At 38.7% G+C, this 23722-nt stretch overlaps 4 protein-coding genes across 10 annotated transcripts; 3 read left to right on the top strand and 1 right to left on the bottom strand.

Annotated features, from left to right (window-relative positions):
* The first annotated feature begins 370 nt into the window (after positions 1-370).
* Positions 371-3815, top strand: comtd1a (catechol-O-methyltransferase domain containing 1a). Its single transcript, XM_086259343.1, has 7 exons — positions 371-504; positions 591-709; positions 2087-2192; positions 2768-2886; positions 3192-3246; positions 3338-3471; positions 3587-3815. The coding sequence occupies exons 1-7, from the start codon at positions 450-452 to the stop codon at positions 3737-3739; spliced, it is 741 nt and encodes a 246-aa protein (XP_086115469.1). The 5' UTR covers positions 371-449; the 3' UTR covers positions 3740-3815.
* A 2104-nt stretch (positions 3816-5919) lies between these two features.
* On the top strand, positions 5920-9312 carry LOC147316134 (uncharacterized). The gene is made up of 3 exons (XM_086259333.1): positions 5920-6952; positions 7034-7158; positions 7565-9312. The coding sequence occupies exons 1-3, from the start codon at positions 6029-6031 to the stop codon at positions 8784-8786; spliced, it is 2271 nt and encodes a 756-aa protein (XP_086115459.1). The 5' UTR covers positions 5920-6028; the 3' UTR covers positions 8787-9312.
* Positions 9313-10618: 1306 nt separating this feature from the next.
* Positions 10619-15304, bottom strand: vdac2 (voltage-dependent anion channel 2). The gene is made up of 9 exons (XM_086259341.1): positions 15149-15304; positions 14254-14325; positions 14108-14157; positions 13823-13975; positions 13562-13614; positions 12733-12960; positions 12376-12526; positions 12218-12275; positions 10619-11284 (listed from the first exon to the last, which is right to left on the bottom strand). The coding sequence occupies exons 2-9, from the start codon at positions 14318-14320 to the stop codon at positions 11193-11195; spliced, it is 852 nt and encodes a 283-aa protein (XP_086115467.1). The 5' UTR covers positions 14321-14325; positions 15149-15304; the 3' UTR covers positions 10619-11192.
* LOC147316132 (histone-lysine N-methyltransferase SETDB1-B-like) lies at positions 14841-23714 on the top strand. Of its 7 annotated transcripts, none has more exons than XM_086259338.1 (9): positions 14842-15325; positions 15549-15672; positions 16588-16743; positions 17715-18074; positions 18180-18353; positions 20391-20592; positions 20774-20847; positions 20998-21188; positions 22200-23714. In XM_086259338.1, exons 3-9 carry the CDS (start codon positions 16593-16595, stop codon positions 22305-22307), a joined length of 1260 nt encoding a protein of 419 aa, XP_086115464.1. In that variant the 5' UTR covers positions 14842-15325; positions 15549-15672; positions 16588-16592; the 3' UTR covers positions 22308-23714. The 7 variants fall into 7 exon arrangements, with proteins under 7 accessions (XP_086115465.1, XP_086115464.1, XP_086115463.1 ...); XM_086259337.1 differs by having other exon boundaries at positions 14842-15389; XM_086259335.1 differs by lacking the exons at positions 14842-15325; positions 15549-15672 and adding an exon at positions 16242-16362 and having other exon boundaries at positions 17715-17857; positions 17939-18074.
* The last annotated feature ends 8 nt before the right edge of the window (positions 23715-23722 follow it).

Here is a 23722-nt window from a genome sequence, read left to right as displayed (position 1 = left end):
TTTCGAATAGTTGTTCGCATTGTTTATTACACAGTAATAAAGTGCAGATTAATAGATGGAAACTATAAATACAACAGTCTTTCTGTACTATTTTTAGAGGACTCGCTGTCAACCACGGGTAAATCTCAAAATCATTAAGAAAGATTTGTTAAATAACTAAATAAAATAAATAAATAAATGCAAGTTATTAAAAAATATATTTAAAAGATAGTTGTCCATCTTATGCTTTGTTTTCTGAGTTTCATTCCATCGTGTGTTTTCCTAAATGCATCAACCTTGTGCTATCTTTTGCAATATCATTACAAATCAATACGTTGAGCGAAACCCTCTTAAAGGTTAACCAAAACAAATACAGGCTGGCACAAAAAGGCCTGACACAGTGAGAACTGGTAGATTCAAACAAAGAAGCTGCCCTGTGTTTCTTTACGAGAGCCCACAGCAGTAAGATAATGGCTGCAGAGATTAAAGTGCTTTTCTGTGTTGGACTCGCTCTCATACTAACAGGTATGCGATGACTTAAGTAAGGATGTGTGGTTGCAGTTTCTTGGATATCTCTGTTATCTCCATCTGTTTCATATTTTGTTGGTCAGGTGTGGGAAAATCTGCCTTTACTGGGAAAATCCATGGTATAGAGAATGTTGATCCCGTGCTTCAGTATGTAGCTAACAACTCACTGAGGGAGCACCCGGTCCTCACCAAACTCAGACTGGTAAGGTAACCAGACGAGCATAAAGACTGGATGATAACTTCATCACTAATTTCATGATGTTTCTACTGTAACATTTGCCACTTATCTTAGCAAGAAATACGTGACTTTTTTCAGTAAGATGAAACCGACCAAAACCTCTCTTGTTACCTTCACCGTGTTGTTTTTAAATTGCAGTTAATGCAATTTTGTTTCCAGAGTTTAAAAGCATAAATAGTAGATCAGGTGGTGACTCTAAATTTCCCATATGTGTGTTTGTGAATGTCTATGGCTGCCTGTCTCTTTACGACCTGTCCTGGTTTGGCCCGGCCTCTCACCCAGTGTCACCCTCGAGGATAAATAAATGGATATGGCAAATGGATTGATCAGGATTCTCTTGAACACCTTTCACTTAACATGCGCAGTCGTGCTTTGCCAGCATTAATTTACATGCTGAGGCCACCAGCAGGTTATTTAGGTCAGGTGTAGGGCGGGTGGTCATTTTATGCTCCAGGCTAAAAAACTAAAGATGATTGTGTCTTTGAAGTTGGGGCACCCAAACTTTAGGTCTCACTGCCATCTGATTCAACAACAGAATATTTTTTTAAAAGTACCTGCTTAGAATAAAATGTATTTCCTGCTTTAGTGTAGTTTCTGTTTGAGTCAACTTTTTATCTATTGATACTTATATTTAAACAAGGGCAATACAAGTGGAGGAAGACAAAGAAGATAATTAACACAGGATTGAAGCAGTAATAGCTTTGATCACTAGAGGGCAGCATAGTGCAACAAAACCTTACCAAACTGCATGCAACCTTAGTTTCATGCAGTTTAACAACACAATGAGCGTGTTGTCTATTATGTTAGTCAGACATTATATACAGACAGGTAACGCATGAAAGGAAAAGCTAAACCATTATATGTGTGGTAGTGTGCTGATGGAGCCTGGGTATACTATCTCAGAGACAAAGCCAACATGAAGCTGTCTGAAGTTACCACCTTTATCCAGTTATGAAACATTTCAGCCCTTATGGTATGCTCTCTTCCGCAATGATAATGCTCAAATTGATGTATGAAGATCTACTGAATGGCTTGTTTGAATGAACTGAAACATGCGCTATAGCCATCGGATATTTTTCAGTTATGTCACAGTTGTTCGGCTGGATTGACATCTGGTGTCTTTGGACAGTTGTGCTCGAAAGCACACTCTGCTGTTATCTTTTTTTTTTCTTTTTTTTTTTTTTAAACAGCAAATGAAGCAATATATTTAGGAAGAACTGACTTTCATCCTTCTAGTAAAGTTCCAAAAACTGATGATAAATGTCAAGTATTGAAACTTTATGTTTTTTCTTCTTCTGGTTAGTCACCTGGATATTAAATTGCTTTATATTTTCAATTCAGAGAACCCTTGAAGACCAGTGGAGTACAATGATGGTTGCCAGTGATCAAGCCCAACTGATGGCAAATCTCATTAGGCTGATTAATGCCACTAAAGCTATTGAAATCGGTGAGTGAGACCAAAAAGAAAAAGAAAGGCCATTTTAAAAGGCAACAAAAACTACTGTGGAATTAAACTATTTCATAATTATACCAATGCTGAATGTACTAATTAGTATCAAAGTGCTGATCCCATAATAATAATAATATTATTAATATTATTAATATAATAATAAAGACATTCTAAGTATTCTTCCAACTTATTATAATTTAATGCTTGCTTGATTTTTTTTGTCTGAAAATGATTTTTTTGTCTTGAACTTTGCTGTCCGATTTTTTTCAACCAGCTTAGTCGCACAACTAAATCACATCTTTTGACTAAATAAAGATTTACTTATTTTGATCATCTTGAATATAGTGATTTGTTTGGGGGTTTTCAGACTTTGTAAATTTAAATCAGTGACTGGGAATTTTAACCAGAGGAAATCAAATGTTACAAATTCAGTCTTTTTAAAAGGCAGCAAAGTTACATTTGACAGATATTGAACTGTTTGTAGATTCAGGTCCTCGATGGTGTATTATCTGTTATCCATGTTATGCTGAAGATCCAAGTCTAAAGTGATTCTCCTTCAAATTATTATGCAGGGATGTACACTGGGTACAATGCACTGAATATGGCTTTGGCCATGCCAGAAAGTGGACGTGTGGTTGCCTGTGAAATAGAAAGCACCTACATAGACATTGCCAAACCCTTTTTTAAAGAGGTAAGAACAGCACAAGACACTTGCACAACACCACAATTTGGCATTTTGCAAGTTAAGTAAAACTGATTGTTGCTTCTGTCAGAGCTAAATTGTGCAGAAGACAGCATGCTGTACATTCAGACTGTCAGTACATCTTCACAAAACACCGTGGTCTGGACAGTAAAAAGGTGTCTGTTCAGGAAAGTGTGTCACATTAGAAGGCACGGCTGAGCAGGAAAATCAATACCTTTTTTAGCTTTTGCAAACACTCACTTTAAAAATCCCTGCAGATTTTCTCAATTACTGCTATTTAACGTTTTCCATAGGCGGGAGTCGAAAACAAGATAGATGTTCGGCATCAAATCGCTATGAAGACACTGGGTAAACACTTTCATAAATCTGTGTCTGTTTCTTTCTTTAAAAACAAGCAATTAAACCATAAATACATATATTTATATCTCTGTTTCACCAGATGAACTGATAGCAGCTGGAGAAGCTGGGACATTTGACTTTGTGTTCATCGATGCTGATAAATTTAACTATGACAGATACTATGAAAAGTCTCTAGAGCTGATACGAAAAGGGGGCATTATTGCAATTGACAATGTAAGTCCACTTCACAGAAGCACAATTAAACTCTGTTAGGGAAGTCATGCTGCAGTGTTGACAATGGGGAGGTGTGCAGCATGTTTTTACAGCTCTGTTGTTGTTGTATTTGAAGGTGCTGTGGAATGGAAAGGTTGTGAATCCTGCTCCCAGTGACTTGACCTCACAAGGTCTAGATGCGCTCAATAAGAAGCTACACAAGGACCAGAGGATTGAACTGAGCATGCTCACTGTGGGGGATGGTCTGACTATTGCTATTAAACGCTAACATCTCTAGTTATAGGTCAGACATATTTTTTCAGTGCATCAGTTCTGATATCAAATAAAAGCACATAAATTCTTTATATTGAGTCTTTTGTTGGTGTATTTAACATCAAATTGAGTGTTATATTTTTTCAGTCTTTACTGTCTCCATGTGTTTTATAAGATAAAATGCCCACGTTATGGTGCTGACATTTCAACATTAATTTCCAGTGGAAAGACGAAAACTACGTCATTGATAATTGTTTTGTGCTTTTAGTTGCATAAGTTTTTTGTTTTTTTAAATTTGACTATACAGAGTAGAGTGCACTGGTATCAAGTATTGCAATTTTGCCTTTGTATAGCACCACATTGGATTTCAAAAGCAGCAATCATCACGTGATTGAAGTGCAGAGATAGGAAACTAGGTGAGAATAGGTCTGCAATTGATTCCATTTTCATGGAATGATGTCTCATTGCAGTCTGATATGCAGCTGGTGAAAGTGAAGCAGAAAAAAGGGAACAGAGCTCAATCAGAGTTCAGTCAGCAATCAGAACATTTAAGTTTCCAGAACAACACTTTGGTGTGTTCTTCTAAAGAATGCATAGACTGGTGAGCAAAAGGTCAGAGGTAACCAGATTCTGTTGACATATGAAACTGAGATCAACATTTACTGAAGCAATGCAGAACAGGGAGAAGGAAAAAAATGGCTCATAAATAAAACCTCATCATCTGGGGCTTAGTCGGGTATCACTACCAACAGCTGAACATGACCGCAGAGCTTACTATGGCAATAACCTCATAGTGAAGTTCACAGGTGACACAGCAGTGTTGGTGCTCGTCATCACCACAGGCAGAAGGTAGACAGACTTGGGCTGTGGTGTAAGGAGAACAACCTAATTTTAAACATCAACTAAACTAAGGGATGATTGCTAAATTCGAGAGATATTAAACTATCTCTACATCAGTGGGGCGGTTATGGAGTTTCCCGCTTCAAATACCTGGGAATACACCTCAACAACACCCTTACCTGGCGTGAACACAACATCATCGACTGCTGTATTTCTTGAGGAAGCCCTAGGCAGTGGGGCTGAACTCCAACACCCTCAGTTCCTGCTACAGGTGTGTTGTGGAGAACACACTGACTGCCTGCATCTCTGTGTGGAACTGCAGCTGCACTGTGGCAGAGAAGCAGGCACTGCGCAGCATCAAGTCGAGGTCCACCAGGGTGATGAACAGCTTTTGTTCCCAGATGCTGTGAGACTGCTGAACAGTACCCAACCGCCACGCCTCTGAATACACACAATTTGCATTCTGTATTTTTAATGGACTTAATAAACTTTTAATGGAATGAATAGGTCATTTATTCATTTAAAAGTGTTTTATTTATGTTAGTATTATTCTTTAATTACATTTATATATATATTTTTAGCTTGACATTACTTTTATTATATTTTAATTAGGTCGTTACTTATTCTAATCATTATGAGCACTGAGACCTCAGTAACTTCATCTCATCCTGTCTTATTTCTCCATGATGGATGACAATAAAGAACTTTGAACCTTGACCTGCATCACTGGCCTTTATTCATGATGTAACTGCTGACAGACGTCACAGGATGAATTCTGAAGCATGCAAGACTTCACTTTCTCCTGAGATTCAGTCAAATGATGAAAACCAAATGGGATAGTGCTTCACAGTACAAATGGCTAATGACCCAAAACATACTGAGAAAGCAATCCAAGGGTGTTACCTGGCAAAGAAATGAAATGTTGTCGAATGGCTGAATTAGTTACCTGACCTCAGTGCAAACGAACATGTCTCTCACTCTTTGAAGACAAACAATCAGCAGCTGAAGGCAGCAGAAGGCAGCTGCTAAAGCCTCTCAAAAGATAAAACAGAATTTGAGGGTGGAGGGTAGGGAGAAAGGTACATGTAGTTATGTAGTTAATTGCTGGAAATATTAAAAATATTCCTAAAATTCATACTAATTAATTACGCCAATCTGAATCTGTCCAATTACTTTATGAAAATAGGAGAATAGGTACATACAACGACGCTGTACAGATTGTTATGATGTTGTTGTTGTTGTTGATGATGATGATGATGATGATGATGATGATGTTGAATGGTCATGTTACCGGCGTCACATGCTTAAAATGTGGTGTAAGCGCTGATCAGGTATTAGCTGATGCTACACCCTCTCAGCACCGTGGACAGCTCCATTCTGCATACCTAGCATATGGCGACGGTTATAAAAACCCTCGTGGAGCCTCTCTTTACTGCACCTTTACAGCGCCGACACGATTCACAGCATGGATAACAGACTCTGCAACGCACACAGAATCGCAAAAGAGCTCGATTCACAACAAAAAGCTAGACATTTGCGACCGGATAGCGGTGTCGCCATCAGGGGGACGAACTGGACCAACCCGGTAAATGTACATGCAAAGTTTAATGACAAAGAAGTGATGCAGGGCTTGAATGATCGGCTGGCGGGATTCATAGAGAAGGTGCACCAGCTGGAACACAAGAACCACGAGCTGGAGAGAGAAATTGAAGAGATACGAGGCAAAGCAAAGCCCGCATCTTGTTTAGAGGAGGAGTATGGAGAAGAAGTCAGGAAGATGAGACAGCTGGTTCAGGAAATTGCACATCAGAAGCATCAGATTGATATTGAGCATCAGAATTTAGAGGAAGAGCTTTCCACCTTGAGACGGCAATGTGAACAAGAGGTTCGTAGCAGATCCGATACTGAGAGTAAAATCATGGTCCTGAAGAAGGACGTCAGCGACGCGTATCAGGCTAAACTACACCTGGACAAGAAAGCGCAGTCCCTCGTAGATGAAATCCACTTCCTGAAGAACAACCATGAGGCCCAGGTGGCAGAGATATTGGACCAAATCCAGGGAGCGCAAGTAACTGTGAAAGACCACGAATTTGGACACCCTGGCGTCACTGCGGCACTCCGAGACATCAGGGCACAGCTGGAAGGTCACAGCGCGTCCGACATTCAGCAGATAGGAGAAACTTTCCGATCTCAGATTGCAAGATTAACGGAGGCAGTTGACACCAAGAGAAAGGCTTTAAAAGCGAGCCAGCAAGAGATTCAGCAGTACAGGAAGAGCTTGCAGGCCAAAAACATCGAGTTGGATTGCGCTAAAGGTACCAGAGAAGCGTTGGAGAAGCAACTTCATGACGTCGAGGATCGCCACATGGAGGAAATTATTCACTATCAGGTAAAGTGGTTTTCATGTTATAATTAAGCCGTGCGCATTGTTTATATGCTCACTTAACAAATGTTATCTTTTCTGCCCTAGAACACAATCAAAGAACTTGAAAATGAGCTCATTAGTTGCAAATTCGACATGTCTGGTTATCTGCGGGAATATCAGGATCTGTTGAACGTGAAGATGGCTTTGGATGTGGAGATACTGTCTTACAGGTATTATTATCACGGTGGCTAACTTTTGTCTTCTATGGGAAAGAGATTATTTATGTACTCCATAGACTTTCACATAGATCCCACTTTTCAGACTCTTAGATTAAAGCAGCTCATAGTGCTTTGATCAGGCACTAAGAGCCCTGCATTTATCTAGACTGAAGCTAACTTCATTGTCCCGGGAAATCAATGACAGTGCAGTGCTGTGGAAATGATGTTACTGCAACAGTCAGTTGGTAATGTAATGAGAACAGTTCTTTTAAGGGTCTAGATGGAGAACATTACATTACAGTGTCTATGTCATGCATGATGTCAGCCTTTGGTAAACTTTAGGTGAAATGTCAGGTGTTTGATGACATTTAAAAGACAACCAACACTTAACATAAGATTTGTCTTTCTTGTCCTGCAGGAAACTTCTCTGTGGTGAGGAGGCTCGGCTGTCCACAGAGTCAGACACACACATCTCTTTGCCCTATATCTACCATCAGTCCCCTATTTACACGCTTCCTTGCCATAACCGACCGGGAGGCCCACGCAGGCGAGCAGAGCCCCACTACAAGTTTGTAGAGGAAATCATAACAGAGACCACCAGGGAAATTGAGATGTCAGAATTTGAGGATACAGGCTCAGAAGAGGGAAATAATGAGCAGGGATGTTCCAAAAGTGAGAGAGGGAGCGGTAAGAAAGAGAATGATAGCAACGATACGAGAGAGAGAGAAGGTGACCAGATATCTGACAGTCAGCAGAATCAAGTATCAGTGGTAAATGAAGAGAATGGACGTGATGGTGGGGGTAAAGAGAGTCCTGATCAGGATGAAGGTAGTGAAAAGGGTTATAAAAATAAAGAAGGGTCACAGGAGACTGAAGTGGCTGAGAATGACGAAGAGAACAGCATAGATAAAGTTGCACAAAAGGAAGATTTATTGGGTGAAAGCTTTGTTGTTGAAGAGCTTGAGCATCAAGAAAAAGCTGAAAGCACAGAAAAGGTGGATATGACAACAGTTACAGTGGAAAAGGCTCAGACAGAGCTTTCTGTTAAACTTCATGATAAACTCCAAGTTAATACTGAGAACAAATCTGAGGCATGTGATCAAGGACATGGTGAGCAAATAAGTTTGACCTCAGCTCTTGCAAATAAGTCTGTTGGCGAAATCTCTGTTCATGAGTCTGAACAATCAGAAAAAACTCAAGAGCTAGGCAACGCTATTCAGGTTCAGGATAAGGTTAATCTTAATTCTGAAACAGATGAGAAGGCCACAGGTTTGACTGCTCAATCAAATTCACATACAGCACTTGTGAATGAGAGAAAGGAACATGCTGATACAGAGCCAAAGGAAAGCAGCAAATCTGATGCTGCAGCTGAGCACAAAGTAGCAAAAAGCATTCAAGATACAAGTAATGATAGCAATAAAGACCAAGAGAAAGAATCATCTCTTACATCTAATGTAAAAAGTCTTCCTAAAGTGGAAAGTCTACAAGCAAATGCTGGGGATAGAATTCAAACGGTTCAATCTGCAGTGCCAAAGGAAAAAACAACCTTAACTGCAGAAATCAATGAGTTTCATCAGGGGGCAGCAGACAGAAACCAAGCACAGCAACCAAAGGGGTCTGATGACTCCGATCGTAAATGATCCGGAAGGTGGACAGTGTAAAGTCAGAGAAACACAAGGGCAATAAAACCAAAACAGGGTTATGGAAGATGTGAAGAATGCTTCCATTTAATGAGACAGCAGTTTAAACAGGCAAATATCAGGCAAACAAAAAGAGAATGGCTTATCTAATTCAAGCATGAAGCAGAGTCAAGCAAAGAGAACAAATCTCAAGGTTGCAACTTCTTTTCCAACACAGAGAACACAATTTCTCTAATGTTTGCTGGAGTCTTGCCTCTGAACCTTAAATCAGCTTGTGATGTATCAAAAAATCCCTTTGAATCACGACAAAACATGTATGAATGTAAAATGAAAGCTGCCTTTAATTGTTTTTTGTCCATCATTATCTGCTTTGGTATGTGCTGACAAATAAATGTGAGATTAAAAGATCCTGATTCTTACTGTGAATGGAGCTGTTATATTTATGAAACAGCTAGCTCGTAACATACATACTGTTTACACTGATACTGTGATGCTCTAAACATATTAAACGCTTCTAATAAAGCTACTTCACTTACTTTGATTTTGAATGCATAAATGTGACATTCCTTTTAAGCCTATACCTAAAGAATTAAACCTGCTAGTACAATTAGGAGACATATCACATGAAATCAGCTGTATTTTCATTTCAAAACCTTTCTTTTTAAATGATTAAAAATAAGTTTGTATTTATTTTTTGCATTTTACACAAAATCCCAACTTTTTTGGAAAGGAAAGGAGTTGTAGGCTTCCATGAGGATTGATTCTCTCATGTCGTGCTGTTGCTTGTTCGTTAGTTTATTGATTGTTCAACGGTGTCCACTCGGTGCTCAACATCTGTTTTTGATATTTTATACCATATCATTCTCTACTGGACTTGATATTTCCAGAACTTTCCCCCCGTTTCCGTCTACTAAATATATCAGATGAATGTGGGTTTGACAGTAAAATCATCTATCATCCTTCCCAAAATATCACTTAAAAGACTCTGAATAACTAAGCAACACACATACACACACAAAAAAAGCCCTCAAGTGGCATGCTAGCTCCAACTTCAATCACCTTCGCAAGACTTGAAGCAGTTGATGGTCCTCATTAAATCTGACAACCTTAGATGGCTGAAGGGTGAATGGCATAAAGTGCTTTAATTTTGGTGTTCAAAGCACACAGAAGACTCAAGGAAGTTGAGACTGCTGTCTGTGCTGCAAAAACGCTGACAGTCTGATTACAGAATTACTAAATTACCTTTCTTGCAATATATTTGAACTATTTTTTCCTGCTCTGTCAGAACAACTTTAATTTGACAGAGGCTTAACAGTTTAAGTTTCTTAAAATATTTTGCCTCATTTAAGAGGTATTCACAAGTCAGATAAGCAAGCAAATTTGACTGAGCTAAGAGACCCTGATCCTCTTTCAAAGTTTAATATTAACCAGTTAATAAATATGGTATGGTTAGTGGTAATCTACCATCGAATACTAGAGTACGTTTGTGGAGTTCAAAGACTTTATTGAAAATTAATACACACACAGAAGGACCTTCCAGTGGGCTCTTTGCTCTGAGTAGGGAAGCACTTTTGAGGGTGTACACGTGCAACTTCAAGTGAGAACTCTTGTTCTAGAGATTGACAGTTTGGCATTACTAAGAACATCAATGATGCGTCTCCCAGATCTGTTAGTACAGAAACAAAAGCTTGTTCCCGTTTGTTTGGCCTTGTACACAGGTGTCTTTCAAACTTGCAGTTCCAACTTTAAGCAACCCCCCAAACTATCAAGTTTTAGGGAAGGTAACATGTGCAGCTTTAACAGAACATGAAAAACTGCAATGGACAAAGCAAAACAAAACATCACAGGGATTTATTTTGTCCTTGTGTGCATCGACAGGTAGGTTTCGACCACATTTAAATATTAGCAGAAAAAAAAAAAAAAGTAGTGTACTAGTGTACTTAACAAGGTTGCAAATAACTGGATGACAAAGGAATATCAGATGGTCATGAGTGTGAATTCAGAGCAAGTATGACAATGCTCCCCAAAGATCAATGTATTGATGTTTACACATTAAAAAAAATAAAGAGGAGTGTCTTGGATTATCACAATAAAGCCACACAGAATTGATGACAAAGTGATTGTATTTATCGGATTATTATGGCAGTGCTGGACAGGAACAATGACATGATTTATAAATATTATGCCAAGAACTGTCTCTTGAACAGATGTGACTACAAAGTAAAAAGCAACAAAAGATAAAATGTACCACTGACAGAAGCACCAACTTGAAGTGGTACTCAAGAGTTTGTTGCAGTAGCCTTTGAACCATTCTCTCCAAGATATCCCCTTGCTGGCTTGAGTTGGACATGACATTTAAGGCCAGGTTCTTCTGATATTCCCTAGTCCTTCCAGTATGAGGAAAGCTTAGGCTTCCAATTCCAAGCCAAGACCCAGCTTGTGGCCTCCTGCGTTGATGTTCTTTCCGTCGACCATACCAGAAAGGGTGAGTTTCACACCTGCACACAAGATGAACTCACATTAACCGTTACAACATTCCTTGCTTAAATCACATTCTGATACTTGTGAGAAAAACGTAGGCGGTTAAGTGTTTCTATAAATGTCTCTGTTATAGGTCAGTTTAGGGCTGTGCGATATGACCAAAATCTCATATCCCGATATAAGAATTCTATCGTCCTGATAACGATATAAATCACAAAAATGTAACATTTTCTGTAAATTCTGTGAATCTCGGGCAGCTGGACTTGTGGGAAGTGTTTCCAGCTGCGCGTCATGTAGCTGGAGTCGAGTGTTTTAACAGATGCATGAAACTATACATTTTTAGACATAAGTTGTAACAGCCGCCGTTTTCTTTGTGAGTATTTATTACACGGCGTGCTGCGGGGAAAAGCCTGTTCTAACGTTTGAGTCTAAGGTTTATTTTTTAGCACCTGGCGGCTCTCTTTTTACTTCTCTTTTAACAGGATCTTGAGCTTTATTGTGAAAGGTTTATGTGGAACATAAACAAGCGGACACGCGATGGCGTTACCGTCGTTGTTGCTAACGACGACGCATAAAAACAGGCGCTTGTCTGTCCGTAGTGTGGTTATATTAAATATAAGAGAAAGAGAGAACTTTAAGAAATTAATATAGCCACTACAGTGACCATCAAAACAATGAAAAAAATATTACCGTAAACTGTTTATTTTGCGACACCACGAAACAAACGATAGCGTAAAATGAAACGATAGACGTTTTTAGATCCTCATCAGATATATATATCGTTATATCGAACAGCCCTAGGTCAGTTCATTTATTTATATATAGATCAACAAGTCTAAACTTCTGTGTGGAACAGTGTTAGATTAAAGGATACAAGATTAATACGTGTCGTAAGAATAGATGTTAATTAACTTTTCAGCAGTTGATGAACCTGTAGAAAAGCAACTCACCTGGTCTAAGGGTTTGGGTGTACCCAACACCAACAAGACTATTGTTGTTCACTTTAGCCTAAAGGGTGGGGGAGGGAAAAAAAGTATTTAAGAGTCAGTGTAAGACAATCACTTTTCCTTTTCCACGTTATTCTGAAACCCTGTGCTCAACTACTTACACTGATGGAGGCATCGTTGTCCAGCTGGTATTTGGCTGCAATACCAAAGCGTGTGCTGTTGCTGCCAGCAGTCCATGCCAGGTTGACTGCAGTCTCCAGATTGTCGCTCACCTTCTGGTAGATGGAGCCACCAAACTCAGCACCGTCATTGCTTTAAAGATCATAACACAGATTTTAGGCAACAAGAATCCAAATATGGGATTTCTTAAGAAAGTGTCAATTGACTATAACTCATATGCTTCCAATTTCTCAGAGTTAGGCAGCGGTTTTGGAACTATTTTGAAATTATTTATTATAAATTTGGGGAAAACATTTTAAAATTAAAATCCAAATGAGTAAAACATGATCTCTACTTACACATTGGTATGCAGTTGGAAGTCTCCAGTCTTGTAGCCAATGGCAAAGTTGTTGCGCGCCATTTTTGATTTGGCGGTGTCAAAGCTCATCTGGTAACCAGCGAGCCATCCCTCGTATCCAATGACAGCAGCTCCGTGGATGGTGGGGCCAGCAAAGTCAAAGTCAACATCGCAGCCCAAGTTGACGTACTCACGCTTGTAGGCAGCCTTAACTTTGCCGCTCTTCTTGCTGTTGATGAGAAAAAAAGTCCGTTTTCTAAAACTCAAATAAAAACTTTTAAATCAAGTCCAGCTGAGAGGTTACATTTCTCATAGTATAATAATAAAAACCCATTTGTCTCAGCAGTGGTGTTTAGTTTTAGCATGACACTGTAGCTGTAAACATCCCATCTCCATGTAGCCACGTAACTCCACCCTCACTATGAAAGATGACACGCTTCCTCTGGGCCATGTTCCCTTTCCTCATGTGATTTATATACTCCAGAAAGAAAGCTTACTTGTTGTTGCCTCACCATATGAGCAGCATAGTAAAGTCCAACATATTTCTTCTAATGAAGTTCAACTAACTGCTAAAGCACATTTAAGTAAAAAGTAAAGTAAAAATAACTAAATAGGAATGACTGAGAGCCAGTCTCTGTAATGGCTTTTTAAAAAGACTACCTCCATACTCTGATTAAGGTCACATGGCCAGCAACAACAACTCTCAGAAGGACATGGAGCAAAGATCTGGCTCCTATAATTACTAGTCTAAAGAAACGATGGTCATAACAAGATTCATTCATTAAGATTTCAATAAGAAATCACAGAAATTTTCATTTGATTCATCTTACCCAGTGTTTGGTGAGAAGGTTGTGTCAAAAGTCAACTTCAGTCCTTTGGCAATCTGTAAGAAACAATAATAAATCACTAATGAATGCTGTGTGGTCATCTTTAGAGTGTGTGTGTGTATATATATATATATATATATATATATATATATATATATATATATATATATATATATATATATATATATATATATATATATATATATATATATATGCTTTTCTGTGACATGTTGTTAAATAACAGCAAACGAATACATTCCTAACCTGATCTTCAACGGTGATTTCTGTTCCCAAGGTGTTGTCGGTATTCCACTTCTCAGTGAAGGTCAGGCCATATTCTGACCGCTTGTATTTAGTTTCCAGACTTCCCACGACTTTGCTGGTATCAGTGTTGGAGGAACCAGATGTTTTGAATTCCTGTAAGAGGCAATATTAGAAAAAATGCCAACAACAAGCATAAGGACAAATTGCTTTGGCATCAAATTACCATAAGGCTGCGCTCTTATTGCAGTTTTTGCCTCACAAATAAAATGACGAAAGAAATCTTACCACTCCGCTGGCTGACTTTGTCTTGACATCAAGCTTCACCTGGCCAAATCCTTAAGGAAAGACACATTGATTTTTTTTTTCAAATTATTTTAAAGCTTTCCTACAATTTTAACACATTGGCCAAACCTTCAAAAATCAAATCATACCATAGCCTTTGTTGAAGATGTCCTTGGCAGACTTGCCCAGGTCAGCATATGAAGGAGGCACAGCCATTGTATCTGTGAACAGAATTAACATACTGTGGTACAATTATCTTAATTTTTAATAAAAGAAGCTCCTTTCTGCTTGCTTTTTCACAAGTGGTCACAGTGGGTAGCTGTACTTGTGTCTGTTCATGATGTGAATGGAAACTGCACATGAATATAATAGGTAGACGTTGCTTTCACATTTTATCCCATCGAAGTGTGAAATACTGTCAGAGTCTGGAGGACATCTTCAGCATAATAATCTACTCTTTCTAAAGTTTTGACATCTGTAATGAAAACTAAGCCTTGCATTGAGGAGTTATAACCATTTCACCATCCCGCTGATGACCTGATGAGCAATGTACACTGCAGCAAAGTCAAACTTGTACTACTGTACTCGTCAGAATACAGTCTACAACTCTATGGTGAAAGCAGCCTATCTGGCTGATAAGAGGCAGCGGGCCTGGCTCTAATTAAACTACGCCTCCGCATTAACTGACAGTCACAGCTAGGCGTGGCGAGGTACATGCCTGTTCCTATTAGGGAGAGGTGTTACTTAAAATGATCGTTCGCTCAAGGAGTCCTCTAGTAGCATGGATAACCAAAGCATAGCTAATGTTAAAGTTGTGAATGTTTTCCTAAAGTGCTTTTAAGCCACACATCTTACATTTTAGCAGCATTAAGCGCATAACAGCAAAACTGGCCAGTATTCCACGCGACATGTGTCAGGCGCAGCTAAAGCTAGCAGCTAACTTTGCTAGCCTGGAGAGTGCCGGTGTGTCAAGCGCTTCACAACTGATTAATCCGTGCTGTGAAGAAGAATAACATCGTAAGCCTAAATTAAGGAGTCTCTTACCAGTGGAAGATGATGCTAGCGGCGTAGGAAAGTGGCTTTTATTACAAATATTCCTCACAACGCAAAACCGAGGAAGGCGTCACCGGTTGGAGGGCGAGCTGAAGGAGACTTACGGCAACCAAATCCTGACCTATCACGTCGTAGCTCAGGACCCCAGGCAGCCACAAGGATGCCTGGGTAAAATCAAACTTGCGTCATTCTCGCGGGCAACCTACTTGTTTTGGGGCCTAGTTGCCACAAAGTATGAAAGCAAATTTTGGAATGGTTCCTATTTTCGTACACGTCTAAGTAGCAAAAAAGAATCGTAGTGCGAGTTGTTTTGTGTAATTTAAATACTTTTGCGATGCAAAATCTGAAAGGAAGTTTAACGGTATGTTTCTTTGTTTCCTTTTGTACGTAGCCTGTCAGTGCTAAAGGAAGTTAGCTAGCTCGAGCGACCGATTTTTAGCTTTTAATTGCTTCTGCTCACAAAAAGGACCAGACCTTTGTGATTTTTGAGGTGGATATTCGGGATACAACAACAGGTATGTCTGTGTTCTTGGTTATAAGAACAATCGTGATCGTTAGGTTAACTTTCAGCCGTAAAAAGGAACAGTTAAGCTAACGGCATTTGTTGTACTAAAGAAAAGCTAACGGAAAGAAGTCAAAACACACGTGAACGCCTTTATTAAACGGCCGTGTTAACTGACTCATTTTTTCCTGCATTCATGTCTTTATTTTCTACAGTACGTGTAGTATTTTTCCCCGGTTAAGCTGTGTGTGTGTGTTTTTTTTTCTTTTATAAAGTGGCGTAGTTATTTTTTTTCGTGTTACTAGAAAACCATACAAGAGAACCCCAAGGTGCTCATAATAAACTCTTGTGTCAGATAGTCTATTTATTTTGTCGTTTATTCAGTCCTGGGTCCTGGGCCCAGACCGACCACATGTACTACACCACCTCCTTTCAGGTCACTTGGGGCAATACCGGGTCAGGCTAGAGATGTAAGTAGGAGCTTGTGGGTCTACCTTCGAGGGCACTTCCTGGTTGGATGTGCCCAGAGGGGAACTGGTTAGATGCCTGAACCACTTTAACTGGTGCCTTTTGGTGCGAAGGAGTAGTGGCCCTACTGTCCCTGTTGAAAGGATGAGGAGTTCAGTCGTTTGCAAAGGGAAAGTCCAGCTGACCTTTGGGGATATCAAAGTTCTCTACTCACATCTCGTGACCATAGGTGAAGGTATGGTCATAGATAGTGAATTGACAGCTTTGCGTCTATGCTGTGCTCTCTCTTCACCACGCCAATACAGAATCCGCAACACTGCAGAAGTTACCCTACTTGTCAATAAGACCCCAAAATATTTAAACTTCTCCCCTTGGGGCAGCAACTCGTCTGCTTACACTTATCTTTGTACAGAAGCTTTAATAAATGACTGAAAGCTCCAATCTTTGATTTTTGTTATAGTGGCCATGGCTATGATTATGACTGTGGATCAGTTGGAGACGAAAACATTGTTACTTCAGGAGTCCTTGAAGACAGAAGAAAACCTGTTGGATTATGAATGTGAGGAGTCCTTGAAGACAGAAGAAAACCTGTTGGATTATGAATGTGAGGATGAAAGTAAGTATGTTGTTGTTATATCACTTTGAGCCTTCCACTTGACCATTTGTCAAAAAAAATTCATAGTCCAGAGTTTGGACTTATCCCTGCTTCGGACTGCTCCCGGCCAGACCTAATGGGTCAAGGCCCGACCACCAGGCACACACCTCCCCTGAACTATTCCCTAGATTATTCACTCATAAGGGTCTTTTGACTCTCTCTTTGTCTGGTCCCTCACCAGTCCCATGAGAGTAAATCAAAACTCTCGATTTGCAAATGTAGTCACAAGCTAAAATACTAAAATATATTTGGAAAGAACTACACCGAGGCGAGGTGTAGTGCATGTAGTATGATGAACATGCCCAAAAAAAAAGGAAATCAGGAAAGATGCAAACGCTTTTTCACATCACTGTACAAAATCATTGCTTTAAAATTTTAGTTTCATATATCAAGTAATTTTCAAGCTGTAGATCTGAAAAATGTTCTTTCGACTTCCATCCAGCATGTTTGCTTGCCCTTCAAAGTCTGAGACAATGTTTAAATATGAATATCTAAAAAAAAACCTGTTAAAGATAAACACCTGAAATTGTCTTTAATGTCTCTTATCATAAAACGAATCAGGATCTGTAAATTGGGACAGAGGCATCAAAAGTGTATATTGTATGTAGTTGTATTTAATGGTAATGCAAAATAAAACACACAAAATGTATTGTGACATGAAATTCTTAGTAACTGGATTGGAGATGAAATGGCCCATGTATTGTACTAGTGACCAAAAATCTCATCCATGTCCACATGGTATCTTAAGCTTTTTATTGAACAATAAAATGAGTATTTAAAAAATAAGTTATCAAAAGTTTCTTATTAATTTAACATCTAATTAGACTGCAACATAAACATAATGTTTGTTTTAGTTTAGTTTTGCTTTTGTATTTATTTTTATTTTTGTCTTAATTGCACATCACATTTTACACTTGTGTTTTTCTTTGCAGAACATATGTTTGAGTCTCCAAATGACTCAGTTTGCTGTGTAAATGAAACTGCCAGAAAGAGGAAACTATGCCAAAACGGCTTGGACTGTCCCAGACCATTTAAAAAGCCAGTGGTAGTGTTGACTAGACTTCCTGAATATAAGGTGAGGTCTCTGCGACCACCAACGCCTCAGCAGTTCTACAGTGAAGATGAGTCTCTCAGCAGCTCTGATTCTGATATGCAGTGGGAGCCAGAAGTTGATTCCAGTGATTCAGATTTTTCACCCTCCAACAATACACGGAAACCTGCAAGAATGAACAAATGCAGTGAGAGCGACAGAACACCACCACCTGCTTCACCTCCGAGCACCAGCACCAATGGTAAGGTCACAGACGCCATAAAATTAGCGTAACTTCTCTTTACAGATGAACAGCAGTGGTTTAAAGAATTTTAAACATTTGTGTGTCTCCCCCCCTCCCCCAAAGCGGCAGATGTGGCTCCTGTTATAATATCATCAGTGTTTGGCCATTCCTCCAAGGAAATAATAACTGTCCGACCTGAGGCACAGAAGGATGAACTCAAATTGAACATGGTAGTTCTGGCTAGGAGAAGACCTATGAGGTGGCAACGGGGGAAAATAGTCGAGATAGTTACAAGGGGTAAGAGAAAATTCTGCCAGATATTACAGTAATGTTTGAAAGAATTCATGCATTGAAAAAAGTTGATTCAAAATCCTGCATTAGAAAAGGCTGAAAGTAATTGATAACTGTTAATTGTATTTAGTTTCAGATGATCTAGAGATTTGAAATATCTTCTGATGTGTTTTGTTCTTTTCTCTCTCCTCTGTTTTTGTGAATGCTTTTGAGGTTTTTACTCTAGGACCAGCAAAAATGCGATTCATCTTATGCTCAGTAGAAATTGAAAGCTTTTTTTTTTTTTCCTTGTCACAGCGTCATTTTCCTTAGACATAAGAACAACACTGCACATTAATGGCAGTGAATGAGTTTGGAAAAGACAACTTTTGTATATTTTGTTTTTCTGGTGGCTGGGTATATGTAAGTAGAGCTGGGCGATATGAGATTTTTTCATATCACGATATGTTTTTTTCATTTCAGGCGATAACGATATCTATCACGATATAAGCCAAATAATTATTTGTAAGATTTAAATGTGCCGTTGCTCACAAGTAAAATGTGAAATAATCAGCAGCTTGTTTTTATTTAAATATTTATTTCCCATAATAAGTTCAACAGGGTAGATGTACTTAAGGAACATGAGACTTTTTCAGATAAATAAAGGCAAATATTGCAAACTACACAAAAGGCAGCCGCTAAAGCGTTTAAGTTTCAAAATAGAACAAACGAAACAGACTAAATTGTCAATTCCACTTAGAAACAAAATATTAATTCTAAAAATAAATCTTAGTTTGTTTTACAGAAGAACAGACAAAACTGACTAACTTTTGTCAATATCAAATAAACTGAGAACTAAAAGGAAATTCTCAATCTCTCCTTGTTGTATAGCTTAGCTTTTAAAACAGTTTTAACATTTACTTTAGTCTGACAAAAGCCGAATGACGAATTAGTGCTTCCAGTCAGAGACTGAGGCTACATCCACACGTACACGGGTATTTTTGAAAACGGAGATTTTCCGTTTTCGTTTTAAAAAATAATCCCGTCCACACATAAAGGGAGAAATGAAGGAAAACGCTGCTATGAACATGCCAAAGCAGCAGGTGGCGCTAGATTCCTAACCGTGCAGAAATGTTGGCCAATCAGAAGTCTAGAAGCCTCGGTGGGAAAAAGTAAACAAAGCTGGGGCATAGAAGCAGAACCGAGTCGTATGTGTGGACGGACAGTAACTGTGTGTATATGTAAGCATTTAAACACTGCAGAGAGTAGAATTAACAGTATTGTAGAAATTCATTTCACCGAAACAATAACGTGGCGCACAGTGTGACGCATGCACCAGTTTATTGTATTTCCAGACTTGCTTTCGGCACAATTTACGCACTGTTTTTTGTCAGACTTGAAATAGCCGAAATGCCTTCAAACCACGGAACTTCTTTGGCTCTTCCGTTCGACAATCTCTCCGGCATTGGAACCATCATCTGTTTTCTCTTCGGTCACGCTCGGTTGATTTTTCTAGTCGGCACACTCATTTCCTCCATTACGCGCTGGCTCCATTACCCGCTGGCTGCTTCCCAAACAAACACACGTGCGGCTTGGCACTTGTGCTGTACGTAACAAGTCACGCGACGTGACGCTGCGGCTGTGATTGGTTCGGCTCTGCGCTACTTAATTTGGATTGGCTGACCTTTATTTTATTTTATTTTTTATTTTTTTAAGAGGACAAGAGCGGCGAGGTCTATCGCGATAGCTTAATTTCTCTATCGAGTAAAAGTTATATCGCGATACATATCGTTATCGTTCTATCGCCCAGAAGCAGTGCACCTGAAATTTGTTTGCCTGTCCTTAAATAGGAAAAGTAAAGTGCATTTGCTGTCATTTGACTGATTTTAAAAACATGTGACATGATGAGATTAGATGCCAGGTGAACCAAGGTAGGCACAGTGAGCTGAGTGCAGAAAGAAATTTCAAAGTTTTGCTTTTCTGAAAATATTTTTTTAAGAGAGAGAAAATAAATTGATAAAACTGAAGTGAAAATTGGTCTCTTTTTTTCCCCTCTTTTTGCAGAAGACGGACGGTTAAAATACAAAGTCAGTTTTGAAGAAAAAGGGAAGAGTCTAGTATCTGGACACCATGTTGCTTTTGACACCACAGCAAAGGTGGAGCAGCTGTATGTTGGTGCCCGTGTGGTGATTCAGTGTCAAGATAACAAGTACCGGTTCCAGCCTGGTGTCGTAGGCGAGCTCCCCAGCAGAAAGAACCGCCTAAGGTGTTTATTTTAATTTTATGATTAAAATTGCTAGAAAACTTGTGTACCCTTTTGGCCATGGTTAACCCAATGAATTTATAGCGTGCTGTGCAATCAGATTTGACTGTTTAGCCAAGATTTTCTGTTAGGAACTGCTAACGCTGGAAGTTTGACTTGATGCTAACACATTTTACAATTCCAGGTTCTTGATCTTTTTGGATGATCACACGCCGGTCTATGTTGGGTTACCTTTAATTCATTTGGTTTGGAAACCTTGTAAGTTGAATTGTTTTTATACTTTGGGGGGGTTCATATTCATATACTCAGAAATCCTGTCAAGTGTTTTTATTTACTGACTGTACAGCTCTTAGACACATAAAACGAGTAACCAACTTTTTCTTTCTTCTTTTTAATTTTGTTTCAAAGTGGAAAACGTTGCAGATGACATTCCAGAGGGCCCTCACAAAGACTTCATAGAACATTACCTGAATAAGTGGCCGTACCCTCAGTTAACCCAGTACAGGCTTGGACAGACCCTTAATGCTGAATTGAACGGAGTCCTGCAAAAGTGTGAAGTGCAGATTATTGACTGCAGCTTAATGCAGGTTATCTTTCAGGTCAGTATTTCATTTATCTTTTAGTTTAAAAAATTTTATATTTGATTTTCAGCTGAATTTTATAACATTTATGAATCTAGAACAATACTAACACAAAGCATTCACAGGTAATTTTTTTAAGGTAAATTTTAAGTTTTATACGAGATATAATAGATAAAGTTGAGACACTGACACTGCTTTATGGAGACTGAGTGGCTCCAGTCACACAGGCCTAGAGATCGGTCGATGATTTAGCAACCGCTGATCTCTAGGAAAAAGCATGTATTCCCCAACCGGTTGGCAGATGGTTGCTGGCAGGCTGTGAAATCGATTGCTTTAACTCTGATCTAGCAGGCTTAGAAACTGTTCTTTGATTCGCTAAAGAGAGATGTGTATTCTGCAGCTGGTTGGTGAGTGGTTTCTGGAGGTTGCTAGATGAAATTGGTCACCCTATCCTTGGATTTGCAAAGATGCTGTAGTCGCCAGTAGTTTGCATGGAAGATGCAAACACTGTCCAACTATTCAAACATGGGAAAAACTGGGTCTGTGTTCTCTTTCAAAGCAAAAGTTCAAGTTTAAGAGAATTTGTTGAAAATATTTAGTTAGTGTCTTAGTGGAAAAATATTTGATATTTGTGGCATCTGCTTGTAGATGGTTGGCACATTCTTACAAACATCTGCATCAATATGCTTTTTTTAAGGCAGAAATAAAAGAATTCATCACTGCCATAGGCTATACTTGTATTGCTATTTCAATTTCTTATATACATAGAAACTTAAAATTGATGCCATAGGTGCATCTGCTAAAAATCAGTGACAAATAAGAATCTTAGTGACCACTAGCTAAAGGGCGGAGGTGAAGTTTTCAGAAAATCACATGAATTAGATGACTTGAAAATAAGGCGAAGTAGGATTTTGAAATTGATAGCATAGTTGCATCTACTAGGATCTGATGTGTAGCATGAGCAGCTGCTGGTTCTTTTCCTTTAATTACTTACTTAGTTGCTTTATTAATTAAGTCTTTTTCTCATAGGAGAGTGAACATAAGGAGTGGATATACCGAGGTTCGTCACGACTGGAGCACATGGCAAAGTTTTTGGAGATGAAACACAGAGAACAGCTTGAGTGCGACTCTGACTGAACGTCCCCTGATGCAGTAGCTGCAAAAATTGAAACTATTTTACAATCGGACGAGATGCCATTTTTTTTAAAAAAAAATTTTGGGTTTTTTTTTTTTTTTTTTAATTTTTTTTTTTTTGTGGAGAACTAGCAGCCAGTAACAAATGAGTGTGATGGTACAAGCATACTCACACTCATTTTAAGCTGTTCCAGCTTGAAACAGGTTTTATTTCTCCTTTTTTTTTTTTTTTTTGTATTTACTTTTAATGTACAGACTTGAAGAAATATATATATATGTGTGTAGTTGGTGGATTAATGCATTTCCAAATGTTTGTCCAACATAAACAAATTACCCAATAATCGTTATAGTCACTCATTTTCTGTCCTTTTTTTTTTTTTTTTTTTTTAAAAAACACTTCTACACTGATTTATGATTGAAACGTGTCCTGTGCTGAGACGGGATAAACATTGTGTAACTTGGTTTCAGGTATCCCCCCCCCCCCCGTATTATTTTATCCTGTAGATGTCTAAAGTAAAAAAAACAAAACAGATTTTCATAGTGAGAATTTTGAAGGAATGGAGATTGTGCTTTGAAGCATTAGTTAAAATGTGTTAGTTTTAATGCTTGCTCACATTTTCAGTGACTGTTTTCACACAGGAGAATTTTCTGAGGAAGTTCTGACATCACGCCCTTTTTCTTGCTACTTTTCAACTCCATAACTCAGGAACTGAATTGGATACTCATGGGTGAAGCAGTTCATGTCTGCCCACCATAATAGTGTAATTTTTCTGTTCTGCCACATTGAAAGGGCGTATGCAGATTTTTGTGAATAGTATTGACTGTTTAGCCACCAAAATAAACCAGTTGCCTAATGTTGTGTTTATCCTCCTTGTTCCACCTTCCAAAGCTGTAAATAGTTTCTGAGTCCTGTAGTTTTCTCTTGTCTTGTTGCATGTAGTGGGGCTCACACTTTGAGATGGGGTGAGGAGTTGTGCAATTTGTAAAAGGCTCAGCTCCTCTGTGTGAAAAGATGCTTCCTGGATGTGTCCCAGGAGAGCTGTTCTGGTCTTTTTACTGGAAAAAAAAAACCCATAGGGGCAGTAGAAGAAGGGTGGATGGAAATCAAACAAAAGCCAGAATCACTATGTGGCATGAAGGTTGTTTTACTTAAAAATTGGCACATTTTGTAATACAATAAAGATGAAGCTACAATGAACACAGAAGTTAATGAATGCTGATGACATACTGTAATGATGACAATAATTAACATGCAATTGTATCGTCCTAATATTATGGACTACATCTAAAACAAACAAATTATGGGAAATGAAATATATTTTATTTTTAGATTGTAACAGTATCACTTAAAAGTAAAGAAAAAATCAATTGACCTATACTGTACAAAAAATAAAAAGCTTCTGAAAAGCACTTGTATA

This window comes from Aulonocara sp. 'chitande type north' Nkhata Bay, linkage group LG13 (assembly GCF_057382095.1).
Source record: "Aulonocara sp. 'chitande type north' Nkhata Bay isolate Kocher_YH1m ecotype deep benthic linkage group LG13, A_spYH_male_GT1.1, whole genome shotgun sequence".
In the NCBI taxonomy this organism is placed as follows: Eukaryota; Metazoa; Chordata; class Actinopteri; order Cichliformes; family Cichlidae; genus Aulonocara; species Aulonocara sp. 'chitande type north' Nkhata Bay.
Note: the sequence above shows the minus strand (reverse complement) of the source record. Positions and strands in the feature narration are given on the sequence as shown.